This window comes from Plutella xylostella, chromosome 27 (assembly GCF_932276165.1).
Source record: "Plutella xylostella chromosome 27, ilPluXylo3.1, whole genome shotgun sequence".
Taxonomy (NCBI): Eukaryota; Metazoa; Arthropoda; class Insecta; order Lepidoptera; family Plutellidae; genus Plutella; species Plutella xylostella.
The window spans coordinates 8,843,748-8,859,650 of NC_064007.1; the positions used below are offsets into that span (position 1 = coordinate 8,843,748).

General features: G+C 35.7%; 1 protein-coding gene across 1 annotated transcript in view; it reads left to right on the top strand.

Moving 5' to 3' along the window:
• The first annotated feature begins 3,372 nt into the window (after window positions 1–3,372).
• Window positions 3,373–15,903, top strand: part of LOC105382944 — a 153,397-nt gene continuing 140,866 nt past the window's right edge. The window contains exon 1 of the mRNA XM_048630806.1: window positions 3,373–3,657. Within this exon, the coding sequence (XP_048486763.1) occupies window positions 3,600–3,657 (58 nt within the window). The 5' untranslated portion in view covers window positions 3,373–3,599. The remainder of the gene's footprint in view (window positions 3,658–15,903) is intronic.

Genomic DNA, 15,903 nt, shown 5'->3' on the forward strand with positions numbered 1-15,903 from the left:
ACTACGGGGTATAAAATTCTAAAAAAAATAGAGGTGATGCATGCTAATTAACTCTTTCAACGATTTTTGGTTTGATCAAAGTATCTCTTATAGTTTTTGAGATAGGTTGATTTAAGCTACGGAACCCTTTGTGCGCGAGCCCGACTCGCACTTGGCCGGTTTTTTATCGCAGTTTTTCCTGTACAACTTTTATATTAAATTTTTACGTAAATAAATATTGCAATATAAAAAAAAACAAAAAAGAGGCAACTTTGCTATACTCCTGTTACTCCTCCACTGACTTCAATTAACAATGCATGGTGTGTCACATACACAAACAAAGAAAAAAACTATCCGAATTTTTTAAATGTCAAACCGTTTTAAGTTCAATCTAATGACAACCATTGTACAAATGAATAAAGTGACAAATCTTCTAAGGGTGAATTCGTCCAAACATCACGTTACACGAGAATAACTATACCGGAATTAAAATTATACGCGAGTAAATATCTAGGATAAGTACATTTGCATTCTACCAAGTTATACCATGATTAAATTGAATGAACGAGGAACGAAACTGTAATTCAACTAAAATAAAAATAGCTGCGTTTCAAAGCATGCAATAGAAATGACATACCAACTTAGTTTGAATGGATTATAAAAGTATGAAATTGTTTATGTTTTAATATTTTATTCGCTGTTTTTATTCTGAGACTTTGCCTTTTAACGTACTTTTGTTTATGTTTTGACAGATGTGTTTATATGTCATTATGACGGTTTTCTAATCAGCTGATGTGCTGCCGCCATTACAAAATTACTCTCGGATAAGCTCGTTACACGGTCAATTTTGGCGGTATAACATTTTATTCTTGGGATAAGCTAGTTATCTTGGTTTCAGGTTTGGTAGAATGCAAAATCTGCTTACTCGCGAGTAACTGGTACTTTACTCGTGAGTAAAAAGTTACTCGACGTTGGTCGAATCCGCCCTAAACAAACTAATTCAAAATATCTCAGTAGTGGTAGAATGAAGTGGGCTGTTATTAAATTTGTCGAGACTATTCTTTTGCACTGACACTCCATCTATCTAGTTCGTATATCGTTAATTTAAGTCTGCTGAGGTTCATATTTTTAATAACAATAACATATACTAAGACTTAACTTATTGCAGTGCCGAACACGATCAATATACTTTTAGTAAAGTTTAAAGTAAGCCAATCCAGAGGTGGAGGTATATATATATCCATTATTAAATAAATAAATATGGGGGGACATCTCACACACGGCCATTCGACCCCAAGCTAGGCTGAACCTGTGTTATGGGTATCGTACAGCTGATATATCTACACAAATACATAGATATTATATACATATTAAATATAAATATCAACACCCAAGACCCGAGTACAAATATCTGTCATTAAACAAATATCTGCCCCAGCCGGGCAGAACCTCAAACGAACCCGGGACCTTCGGCATAGCAGTCAGTGTCACTAACCACTACACCATTCAGCCTTAAATTATTATTATTATTATTATTATGTAAGCTTAGCACTATGTAACAGGAGGCAAAGCTTTTCCCACGGTCCCGCGATACACCACGCGTCACGTATAAAAACTCAGCTTTGTTTGTGTTTGTCGTCACGATCGTCGATGAAAATTGATTTCAATTTTTTTATGCAAAATAGCTGAACATTACTAGACCAAGCTGACAAAAGTTAAAAAAGTATAAAAACTTGCACGACTGTACTTAGTACAGTGTATTATGTAGGTACTATTTTTTATTGAACAATGACGGTGTTAGTTAATGAAACCCAAAAATTAAACTACACACACTCTAATTATTATAATTATTTATTATTTAGTTCTTTATTGCACAGGCGTAGTGGTTAGTGACCCTGACTACTGAGCCGAAGGTCCCGGGTTCGATTCCCGGCTGGGGCAGATATTTGTTTAAACACAGATATTTGTTCTCGGGTCTTGGATGTGCCCGTAAAATGGCAATAGGCCCGCCCCCTATTACATTGGGACTAACATAACACTCTGGCGAAAAGTGGGTGCAGCAATGCACCTCTGCCTACCCCGCAAGGGAGTACATTAGTACAGGGCGTGAGTGCGTGTTTTTTTTTTTTTTTGTGTTTTTTATTGCACAAATATACACTTAGGGGCAATGAAAAAGTTCCATTGAGAAAATCACCAAATTACTTCTCAACGGAAAAAGCTACCTTAATGACGCCTTCTGCAATGTTTAAGTATATTTTACAACGCATCAGAATATTACCAGAATATTAAAAACGTGAATATTTTGTAAAAACTTCCTAATAAATGTTTAAAAAAATTGAGGCCATTTGGTGTCTGCATTTTGTAATTGGAACTGTTTCTTTGCACGTGAGTGTATAATAAATTATTATTGCAAAGAGACGAGTTGAGAGCTACATTTAAAGGTTAATATAATGAGTGTTCCGGAAGCGGAAGCCTTGCCCACTGTGCGAGCAAGTTGATGTCCACGCGAACACATTGTATCGTTGGCCCACAGTGTGACATGTCACTGTGTGCGTTAATAAAATGAGAAAATTGGGAATCAAATAAACATAACTTTGTTGAACGAATCGAATGTGGGTCTTATCTTAACGTTGTGTTTTGTTAGATATAGCCTTTTAACGTAGTTTACAAACGTTAAATCTTATTGAAACGGGAGCTTATTGAGGTCATTTTTAGTTTAATATACCACCACTTTTCAATCGTAATCGTAATTATTTAAGTACTGCTACGAGCTACGCTGCTACGTAACTACGTAGCGTCGTAGCAAGGCTACGACGTAGCATCGTAGCCGTAGGGTTATAATATTATAAAGTATAGGTGTAACATAAGTAGAAAAAAACTACTTAATCACAAACAACATGATAATAATATCGATCAAGTACCTACCTACCTCTACACTTTGACAAAATTATTGTTGCAAGAGCCCTAACCATCACAGTTTTTGTACTACTTTGCTTAAGTTATCAAATTAAAAACGTTGCTGAACATACAACAATAATAAGCACATTTAATTAACATTAAATAAATGTGCAATCCGACCAAAAATATATAATTTTTTTCTTTAACTATGCGTACCCATACCTACGTTAAATAAAACCAGTAAATGAGATCAAACAAATGACTTAGATTCCATAACATTCGTATGACTTTCCCAATACCTACTTGGCACAGCCGTATCACTTTCTTGGTACCTTTCATCTAATCTTCATAAAGCACAGTTCTATGAATAGTTTCAGCGTATCTCACTGAAATCACACCGTGAAAAACTGAGAGAAGTCGGCAGGAAAAGCATAATCTCTCACAAATATAATGTGGAGATGCGAGCGCGGAGCGGCCGCGCCAGTCGCGCGCCAACCGTCGAGCCCAGCGCACGTGCGTGGCGCCGCTATGCCAACACGCGAGTCATAACTGAAAAATAATTATACTTAGCAAATTAAAAACTCGTACTTCAAGTGTTCAGACAACATTTGCAGCAAAAATCTGTGTTGAAACTTGTGTTTGTTTGAAATATGTGTGTAGATTAAAAGTTGAATTTAGTGTAGTTTGTTGAGATTGTTGAGTTGTTGTGAAATTGATTAGAAATGATCGAGGTGAAGAGGATTTATCATCTCATCTTTCGGTTGCTGTTTTTACTTGACGGTAAGTGACAGTTAGAAATTGTAGAGCATTATTTATTTAGTTTTTGTTGTTTTTATGAAATAATATTATTCCAAAAATACATATCCGTATTCTAACATTCACTATTCATAATAAAATAAGTACATAATTTGAAAGAAAGATGAAACACTATTTTCTACCTAATTATTACAAAAGTAGAAACTACATGGGTACGTCACAGATAGTACCTATAGGTTCGTATATTTACTTTATTGAATTATTTACTATAATATGTACATAATTATACCGTACCTTATTTAGTTTATGTTAAACAATTTACCTATATAATTATTTTCGAGTTAAATAATATTTCATCATTATTATTTTTAGTCAATTACTTCGAAACAAAGTCTAACAATCTTAGAATATTTCCGCACGGGAAACTTTACTTCAGGTTATTAGTTTCCAAATTAATTAATCTATAATAAACATAGTTTGGCTCAGTAATTTACCACGGCTGAGTTATGTCACCAGTAGCAAGGGAAGGCGATTACTGTTACCAAAAGTGCACCGTACGTTTAGTACAGGTTTCATAGATTGTCGAAAACTATAAAAGTTTCAGTTTTCTCACATACAAAGTGGCGCCTCTAGCTGAAACTATCATGAAACATTTGACAGATAATGTATGCAGGTGACAGAAGAAAACTAAAACTATTTTGTTTACGTAAATTGCAAAACCCGTACCGATAAATTTGTTCGTGAATTTGCGGTTGTGCATTAGACATGTTGTAATTATTACATATAATTGCGGGTTTTGTAATTTGTGTTGGTTTATTCTTTTTTATTTTTGTGTAGGTACATGTTGGGCTTAGATACACAGATACATAATCGTACATTACGCAAAATATAAAACAATATCACTTCTCTTTTATCGTCGATGGTTAAAAACCGTTAAACTTCGGAGTAATAAAAGAGAAATAGAGTGAAGAAAAGTGTTTCTGAAACCAGTTATTACGGAGAGCATTCCTTACCTTATTTTATTACGAGGCGTGATTTATTCGCTAATAAATAATATCCAATTCACGTGAGCAATAATTTGTTGCCCGTTTGACCCGCTACACTGGTGGTTTATATACGTTTGTATCTATGTATATACAATGTTGTAGTAAATAGCTGAAAAGTAGTAGGTATTATCCCGACATAGTTATTATCTGTGTGTGGCTACTGTGCGTCTTGATCATGACATGACATATACATGTTACCTATAACAATTACCCCAATCAAAGTAGAGTCTTTTGGATTTTACTTGTATACCTATATGACTGTATTCGTATCGTCGCTCCAACCTAAATCAATCAATTTATGGAGAATTGAATGTGTTCTCTGTTTTTACCCAACTTAAATTTTATTTTAACATCTATTTTTGCTTATAATATGTATTTCATCATCAGGATTTAGGAATTTCAATAAAATGTATATAGCCGTAGCTGCCACAAAAAGGATTTAGCTACAGAACCCAAAAACGTCATAACATGCCAAGTGTATAACAGAACCACAGTGGACGCACTTAATAAAAAGGGTTCCCCATATAATATCCGTGCTGGTCGTCGCTCGCATATCACTTAACATTCAATTTCTTTAGACCCTCCGCCCGCCGCAGGCTACTGTCGACGCAGATAAAGCAAGAATTTAATAAAACTATGTTAGGGAAAGGCCTTGTGTTGTGTACCGACTTTAAGAAGGCATTTTTGTATGTTGTTGTTGCTTAATTTTGAACCGATATCCGTAAAAAAATATGTTACGAGTTGATTGTGGTGCTTATGTGGTCGGTTATTTGTTCGGAATCGCTTCATCCTTTGAGCGTTGGGACAATCTTGCGAAAAAGGGTCAGAGATCCCTACAACTTCTTCGATACTACTTCGATAATACCTAATTGCAAAAAGGGCACGATTCATTATTATTACTATTTAATTCTTTATTGCACAATAATAAATATGTACATAGGCGAACTTAATGCTAACAGCATAACCTTCCTTCGGTTAAACTTGGGCGTTGTGGAGAAAGTGACAGGTAGTGCGATAAACACTAGAATATACTTATACTTATTTATCCTCTGATGATGAATGAAAAAAGGAGTTTCGGCAGCAGTAAGCCGTGATAGCGAACACCATTTTACGCGACATTGGCTGTTTTGATTCCTTAGGTCAAAATAAAATAAAAACTAGTAGAACTTTAATCAAAAGATAATTTTGTAAGTATGTACAGTTGTGCATTCATAACCTTCTAGAATTTGAAGTAGGTACATTTCATGAACATACCTCAACTTAACGTAACATAGAAGCCGGATTAAGTGAATAATCCTGATTAGTTTGACCCGTTTATTGTCAAGTACTTAGTTGGAAACTAAAAAGGCATCACCTTACCTATCATCCCTTCGCTTTGAAGTAACAAGTAACAGATAACAGTGAAAAAAGGTAGGATTCGTATCTCACCCACTTGAGCATTATTAACACAGATTCTTCCGAAAACGGAACGGAATTTGAAGCACTCTTCACTACCCCTCCCCCTCCTCTCCCCTCCCTTCTCTTGCCCCTCTCCTCGTGTCAGTTTGCAGTAGTGATGTCTGATGTCGGTGTAACAATAAATACCTACCTATTCTAGCCAGAAAGGTAGCGCGACTAGAGCAAAATATATAATTTAAGTATGTATAATAATAAAATTATAACGTATACCAAATTATTAATAAGCTAAGCAATAGTTAAAATCCTGCAATTTTATCACTGTTTTTATTTTAAAGCGTCGATTATTAAACGTTTATATGGTTCGTGACCTATGAATTCAGTAGAAATGTACAGCGAAAAGCCGGGTGGTGAGTGACCTTTGACTAGTGACTACCCTCTATTACAATCATGAGCATAATTTTGTAGGTATATCTTGTAGCAATAAAGTAATATTCTAGTTTTTTCTTATTCAAATCGATAGCTCATCATTCACTGTCCTAACCCTAACCTACCTCCCATACTGTAACATAAAGGTTCCTCCAACACATACAGATTTTCCTGTCTATTGCTGAAGCGGTGCTGAATGCACGCTGACACTGGCTGTGACACCACAGGTGATATTTTCAGCGAAGCAAACCATTTCTAAAGGAACGGAAAATTTTACAGACGCAAAAGCGATTTCGCCCGTGAGTCCCGCGACCCGGCAGATATTTCTCGCACGGAATGCGGGATGAATGTCATGTTTTTGTGATGTTATCTTGCGTTTGTAAAATAAGGTTTAAGGATAGGAAAGTTACTCCAAATTTCATAGAGCTTTTTGACACTTTACAATAGTTTTAAAATTCACGTTGTGTTATGCAAATTTCAACTTTTTGACTGACGTAAAGAACCAAAACTCGTGTGATTCAAAGTCAATTTTAACATTGTTGTAAATTTACAATACGGTCTATGAATTTGAGGGTAAGTGTAAAGATAACGAATAAGATATTCTGATAAAAAGCTCTGTCGCAATAAAAACAACCAATTACTTACTGACAGTTTCTGAATTTAAGCGTGCTTATGAGAGGGTTGATAGCTTTATCTTGTGTAGGATCAGTAGTCAGTATTCAGTTTCAAAATAGGGTGTGTCCCTAAATAGATAGTTTTGCTTGTGCTTTTTAGCCTATATTAGTCATAATATAACTTAGTATTAAGATATACATTGTTACAAACACTTAGGTACTTTGGACTAAATAGTCTGAAATAAAGACAGTACCTATCAAGGTCGCCACGTCTCAAGAGGTTACTCATGAAACGTCCAGGCACTTCTACTAGAAATAAATTGTTTCAGTACTCTGCTTTTGTATTCCCAAATAAAAAAGTACCTTGAAGCTTTGTGAAACTTGAAAACGATATTTTCTTCAATTGTTTCTATCGTTATTTATTTTTGTTCGACTGCTACAAAAGAAATAAAATAAATTATTCAAACAATACGAAAAAAGTCTAGTAACTTGAGGCAGAACAAGTTTATTTAGGGCCTGTTCCACAATGTCTGGTTAGTGGCTACCTGTCGGATAAAATACATGCTGTCACTCTCTGTCATTATTTTTTAGACAGTGACAGTATGTATTTTACCCGACAGGTAGCCACTAACCAGACATTGTGGAACAGGCCCTTAGTCTTTATATCAATTTACGGGCTATCAATTTGGATAGTTATTATTAGATGTATAATACTGTTACATTCACCATCGTCATTACCCATGTATGTACGGCCAACAGTACTGTTGTTATACCTATGTACGTTTTAAATGTATTACCTAAATAAAAATATAAAATAATAACAAAACAAACACCATTACCTAATAAAATCCTCGAACCACCTAACTAAATCAACAATGTTCGCCAGTTAAAAAGTAAGTGAGCAATATGAAGCACCTGGCTACATCGCTCCATCATGACCCAACACGCCAAGTTAAGAATCAAGGGACGACATCGACAAACATAAAAGCAGGAAAATTGTACAACATCCACGCTTATTCCCACACTTCCTTATCGGAAGCCCTTAAGTAGGCATATAGACACACACTTACCTACTTAGCCTAAGTGTATGGAGAACAAAATAAACATTATTTCTCCATATTTCCGTTTCCCTTACAATGTATACGTGATTTCAAGGACTATTATTCAACTAAGGGAATATTTTCTACCGGCCCCTCTCACTCATTCATGAACAACCCTGGGGCTTTACTCAAGATATATGTTTTTTACCTTTCCCTGGATCAAGTTGAAAGACTTATAGCGTCAAGTCAGATTTCTAGCGGATGTACAGTCACATTAAAAGCTCGTTATCTGTAAAGAATCGGCTCAGCAGTGTGCGCGAGTGTACCGCCCTGTGGCTGAGCTACCAGGAGGGCATGAAAGGCAGCAGTAGTTGATCTAAAACGTTTGCGGTTTTGAAACGGGTTAGAGCTTAGCTCAGACAAAGGTTGTTGGTCATATTGCCTTTTGTTGTGGTTTTAGTTTATGCTGTGAGCTTTTCAGGTAGGCTTTTATTGTAGACTTTATTAACGAATTATCCTCCAAGTTTTTAGGTTTATTGTACTTTTTGCCTTCCTCAAACATTTTTAGGACTGGACGTTTTGTTAGGTTACTACGGAGTGTAAAAAAGAAGGCTTCCCAAATGACTTATCAATCTGTTTGTAATCCTTACACCATGGGGACAAACCCTTAAAACTAGGTAGTTGAGGCAATATTATATTATTGGTCATACATAAATTAATCGTGGATTATTTGGAGCTACTTTGTTTACCTACTTGTTTGTTTTACTCTTTATTAGGTATGTAAATAGTAAATACGTCTTTTTATTTATATTAACTAGTCTACACTACAATTATTGTGGACCGACTGTATAATTATAAACCTATTTGTGAAACAACTGAAACCAAATATCACTTAGAAAAGCCTACATCTGTGGTGAACACATACACTTACAAAAAACGCTGAGAATATAGTGACAGGATCAGCGACCACACTGGAAACTATTTAGTAGAATTAATCAGTAAGACGGAATCATTCAGAAGAAATCGCACATTTTAAAGCACGCAATACTGAAATTCCGAAATGTAGAATTTAGCAAACAATTTATAAGCCGTAGTTTTAACTTTGGCCACTTTGATAGAAAAAAATACATTTTCAAATTGGTTTACATAAGTAAGTACCTAGCTTGTACCTTTGTGATTTTATGATTTAATTAGAACAGTATGCAATGCAGCGGTTTGAGTGAAAACAATGAAGTTATTCAGCATGACGAGCTAAGTCACCCCTCTTTCAGCTTACCACGACACTTTAGTAAGACCCTGTTCCACAAAACTATAAAATTTTCCGCTCCCGCCTCTGTCTATACCCTCAGTGTCCTCGCCGCGAATCTGTCAACATAATTACATAACACGCCGGTTATTGACAGCCCTCCACCTGTCCTCAGCCTCCTCAGCCTCCTCTGTCCTCCAGTCGACGACACTCGAGGGAAGTACCAGGGGCGCAGCGCCGGGAGGAGACTAGTTCAGATTGACGGTTGAAATGCGAGATCGGAATGTGTTTCGGCTCGGTTTGGTTGATATCATTTATGGACTTTGTAATGTGTAAAACGTTGTTGATGTCATTTGTGATGTGGTGGGTGGGTTTTGTTTTTTTATTAAAACTAAGTGTAGGCGCCATCGTGTCGCCACAAATCCTTCGGATCATATAGTTTCTCGGGTTAGGTATCTGTTGTCATTACGGTGATGTTTTGTGGCCGTTACCGTTCATCGTTCATAGATTATTGGCACATAAAAAGTCAAATATATCTATCAGTAAATTATGAATATTATAATTTGTGAATCAGTGCCTTTTAGGTAGAACACTAATAAATTTAACTTTTTCTGATACCAAACTGCCACCTACTGTCGTTTCGTAGCAGCTACAAGCGTATTCCTATTTCGTAGCAGGCTCGTAGCGCTCGTAGCTCGTAGCTCGTAGCACCTAGCGCTAGCATTATTATTAGTGCAACGAACAATGGATAAAAGTGGCCCTTTTTGCGTCTATAACGCTTTTAAATGCACAAGAGTCATCTATGTGACTGTCGACGGCACAAGAGGTGAAGGGTACAAGGGTAATAATACATCATCATATACATCACGACCCATTACGTCCCGTGCTGGGGCACGGGTCTCCTTCCAATGAAGGAAGGGTTTAGGCCTAGTCCACCACGCTGGCCAAGTGCGGGTTGGTGGACCCCAACACAAGCAAGCCTGACTGTCAGATGTTTTCAAGCCGCCCGAAGGCCTCTGACTAGGCTTAACACGGCAGGAAGAAGCGTCCGTAGTCGAGCGGGCCTCAGTGATCGTAACTGATCGCTGAGGTAAAGCAACAACTGACACGGTCAGCCATTGGATGGGTGACCAATTTCAAGTGGTGCTTTTCTGGACGCTTCCGTGCTTCGGACGGCACGTTAAGGGTAATAATACTAACTTATAATGTGTACATTTTGTATCCTCTTACTAACAGAGGTTGTGGGTTTATTTCTTGTATGAAGTTGAAGACATAATATTTATTGAGACATCTTAGTGGGTTATACTGATGTTAAAGCGAAAAGAATACATTTAAATTAAACCTTTTTTAATCCATAAAGCACAAAGCTTTTTCTCTTTTACAGAACTAGAACCTTTCTACAATCTATACAATTAGCTTTGAGACATCTGTTTTCATGTAGGTATTTCTGTAATCTAAGAGGTACAAGAAAATACATTGTAGGAGAAAGTAACACTTAACTCGCGAACTACCTTCCAAACTTAAACAATATTCAGCCTGATTATACGTAGAAATTAATATAAGATATCGCAAAGGGTTAAGTTGAGGACATCTTAAGTGTTATCATGATGACATCGGGTCGACGAGACGGTCTCAGGTTTGAATCCCGGCAATTAAAGCCGTATAGTGGCGCTTTAGTGAGCTCTAAGAATGATAACTTCTATCTATATTTGAATGTTTATTGGCGAAGGTTGGAATAAGGTGGTGCGACATTATTATTAGTATTCTAGTATGGACTTGTAGAGGCAAATATTATTGTCAGAGTTAAATAAATGCACTTACAAATTACACAAACACATAGCAGTTCATCAATATATGTATTCAAATATTCTGAACACGAATAAAATATCAGATAAGCAAAAGTATTTCACAGATAAACTAAAACAATGGCGTGAACTTCGCAAGTCGCCGTCTAATCCTGTAAAACTGAAGTTGGGAATGCCTTCAAGGATCATTTCTCTTCTTACTTCCATTAGGAAGACTTAAACAAGACTTGTTGTACTTTTAGTCCAACCCTTTTCGTAGGAACTGCCGGAGTAACACCGGATTATCGAAGCCGAGTCATTACGCAACGACACAGCTGTGCTGAAACTAGATGGCTCACTGTGTAGGTACGGCTATAAAAATTTACAGAGAATAAAATACATGATCGATACTGGGTTTTATTAACCAACTAAGTTTTTAAATTCATTATAATAATATACATATCCTTATGTTAAATAAATAAATACCTAAATAAATAAATATTTATGCTAAGAACTCCATAGAGGATGATATCTTTTCCGTGACGCCACCATGGCTACGCCACTACTGCCCCATCTATTCTATTCTGGGGGTGTAAGTACCTGCACCTGGCTCTCTCGAGCGGAAACTTTGTGTATGTCCACAAGGTCTAAACTGCCTTCCTAAGCTTGGACCATTTTCGGCTGGTCCACTGCGGGTTGGTGGGTTCACATATCTAGATGTGCTAGATCTAGATATGCAGGTTTCCTCACGATGTTTTCCTTCGTCGTAAGACCGATGGTATACATTGTACTTAAGTTAAAAGAACTTATTGGTACATGTCAGCGCCGGGATTCGAACCCGCATCTCTGGCGTGAGAAGCGGGCGCTTACCCGACTGGTTGAACGGTGGTACTGCCCCATCTCCCAGCACAGCTGTGGCGGCGGTCGGTGCCGGCACAGTTCTCGCGGTAATTATGAGTAATGTTCGTGCCGCCAACATTTACTTATCTCTCCGCCGGCTTTCATCCAGAGCCGGGATGTGCCACATTTAAATATCCACACTAGAACGCGCGGTTGTTCATAGTTTGTGATACAATTTTATAATAAATGTCCAATGTTAATAAGATAGTAATTTACTTACGATACAGATCGATTCAAGTGTCAAGACAAACCTATCTGGTTTGATGGCACTTTTATATAGCTAATCAATAAATGTATTTTATTATAAATAAATAAATAAAATAAAAAATAAATAGAACGATAGGTATTTTTGTTAACGGTTTTTCGGTATATAAAGGGGAAATACTTGAGGGTTACTTTCAGGAGTATAGGTACGTTTATCATTAGGTAAGTGGTTATTTTTTTTACTTCCCTATGAGTAATAAATAAGAATAAAAAAACTCAGTGTATTAAGACCCTTGTTTGTGATAGATGATGATAAAATAGATATTTTATCGTAACATCCAATAGAAATTTAAGAGTTAATAAACATTACAGAAAAGATTGTAAAAAGATCTGACGATGGGTCAGGAAGACGCAATCTAAACCACAATCTATTATGTTACCCGAATTTATTACAAGAAGTTTGAAACTACCAAACTTAAAAATAACCATTAGGCTTTAACAGAAATCCAAAATTGTTGCCTAAAATGTCTGTAAAGGTATTCACATAGCGAAAGCCTTCAAAATAAATGTAGAGCGAAATAACCATCAGAAACGTTTCTTGTTTCGAGAGTTTACGCCAATAATTAACTTATCTCACTGTGTCTTATTTTCTTTGTGTTTTGTCTGAAATTGTTTTTACTGTTGCGAACACAGAACAAGTATAATTTTATTGTAAGAGTTTCATTTCATTATGCGGCAGCTGTGCCATTTAAATGTCCAGATTTTAAGTAAGTACTATCAAAATGAAATTAAATATTTTGTATTTTTTTATGTTCCTTCAGATATTATTTAAAGGTAAAGAAGTGTTCTTAAATAATAAAACTATTGAAATTGATACCTATCTTGTGCTGGAAGTGATTCTTTTACGCCAAGTGGCAGTTCTACAATAATTTTGTATGTAGCTATAAGTAAATGAATTGAATTTTATGTTACATTCAATTATGTACATTCTACACATTAAAATAGACATTTAAAAAATGTATTATATTGTATATAGGTATGAAAATAACAATTGCCAATGTTGTCACAGAACCGGATTTAAGTAATTTGAAAAATATTACTTTATCCACATTGCAGGATTAACTACCTATTATGTGAATATTTCTGAAAACCTCATCTAAAGCGCAAATTGTTGACCTCATGACACAATATACTTTATATCCTTAATTTTCCTTTTAACCTTATTTATAAACTCGACATAAATGTGAATAACTGGTGCGAATGATGCAATAAACATAATCGATGAATCATTTCCGATACACGTAATGAAATTGATATCTTATATTTGCGAGGGATAATGTTTATTAGATTGATGCGGTTTAAAAAGCGAGCAAAGATCATAATAATATTCATTTAACAGGTAATATTATATCCGATAATACTCACGTGGATATCATCAATAAAATTGTGGTACACGAAAAATAAATGTAAGTACCTATTGGGTGAATTTTTATTATTTTCATCAACATTATATTGCAGACAATGATTTTTGCTTTGTTGTTTGTCAGTTTTGAAACGTTATTATTTTCTGTTAAATTTATAGTATTTGTACAACTTAATGTACTTGTAACCATATCTACACAAAATCTATTTCAAACTATGGTTTCCTGGAAGAAATAAAATTAAGAGGTAATGCCGCCTATTCTATTACCTAATGTATTTTATGCAATAAAGCCATACTACAACTACTACTTATACTAACGGAGAAATTTGTAACAGCATAAGATGAGTACGGAAAATAGATTAAACGGATTCCCGTTGTTTAATTTTGTCAGTGTAGAGAGTGACTGATGGCCTGAACTCCGTCAGTAAACGTCTACAAAATTATAATTAATTGTTTAGGGGAAAACAGGTGACGCTTATCTGCGATGGATGCAGAGGTTATGTTTCTCACTTGGGTAAATGTAACTAAGCTTAAAATTTTGTCCTACTTAATGATAGATCAGCCAATCACGGTGCAGCATTCCATTCTTAAGCTCTGCTTAACTTGGCGTTCTCAAGTATGAAACCGACACAGGGTTTTCCTGAAACTAGTACATCCGGAAGATTGTAGGAAGGTCGCCTGTTATTATTCTTCGAACATGTTTTAGTAAAATTGTTCTATCCGCTCCGTATAGTTAAGGACTAATTACGCCAGACGAAGTTATTTTTATTTATTGCACAATTCTAAGTATCAATTAAAACTTATTTCTACAATCATTTACCTACTGTCAGTCAACCTTTTGGGAAAATTCATTACACTTGCACTATTTTGTAAAAATACCCAAAAATAAAATTATATACAATTTATTAATTAAAAGCAAGGCAGATAATGTAACTGCAGTGAAAACAGGCACTCAAAGCTCATTTTAAACTAGAAAATGTGTCATTTAATATTTATTCGTTATCATGATAATTAATCATAGTTTATTATGAAATAAGCTGCGTTAGTTAACGAGCTAGCCTGTGGTGTGTGGATGTGTAGTGGTGTGTGCAGTGTGTAAAACAACACAACCATCACTGTAATAAGGGTGCACTTCCACAGATATGTGATATGTAGCTATAATAATAAGTGCGAAGACGTCTCACACACGGCCTTCCGACCCCAAGCTACATATGCTTTGCCAGGATTATATGAAAGAAATCCGTTCCGACCATTGCTAGGATTTGCGGACAAATATGATTGGTAGAAATAAAACGCTGGATTCATGCAACGTAGTATAGCTTATCTCTGGTGGAAAAGCACCCTAATGTAGAGTGGACAATGTGGTGTTTGTGACCTGATTATGTCCCAACAATCACGCCAGCCCGGGCCGGGTCCACAATTGACACTAATATTGGCTTCCGTAAACATAACTTTCATAATTAATTCAGAAGAAATACAGCAAAAACTTCCCACGTTTAGTTGTTGCTATTTTATTATTCTGGCTGGACAATGGCATAAGAAACGCAGAGCTTGTAGGTAAATAGTTCAACGCAAGAGACATGAACCTCCCTCAAGACTGGAGGGTTTACGCCATAATCTCTCCGCTTGGCAGGCGGATGGACATAAAACAATAAATTTTATAGTCATACGCTGAGTTGCAGAAAGGCAGTATACGGGAAAAAACTCTTCTTAAATTAGAATTTAAACCACATGTGTCTACAGAAATAATTAACATGCTAAAATGCATGCATTATTATAATATTATTATTATGTATACAATCATGCACTTAACGAATCGGCAAAAGGATTAAACTATCCATTTGGTCGGTTCGTCTGATGAAGTTTCCTTCGTGAATATTTTAATTAAGAGATCAGTCATGGCGATGGAACTCGCAACTATTAATGGCGATTGGAACTACAGGTTGATCGACACTGGATTGAAGACGGGGCAAATAGGAACCTAGATAACCTAATTATTGTGTTTGTAAAAACATAACAAATTTTAAAATAAACGATTTTATGATCAACTATGCATTATGTTATTCATGCAAATAAACTGTAGATAATGTTTTTAATTGCCGTTTATAATAACAAAATAGTTTGTATTGTCATAATATTTTATACAAGTATACCTATAATCAAGATAAACTTAATAATTGAAAATTAAG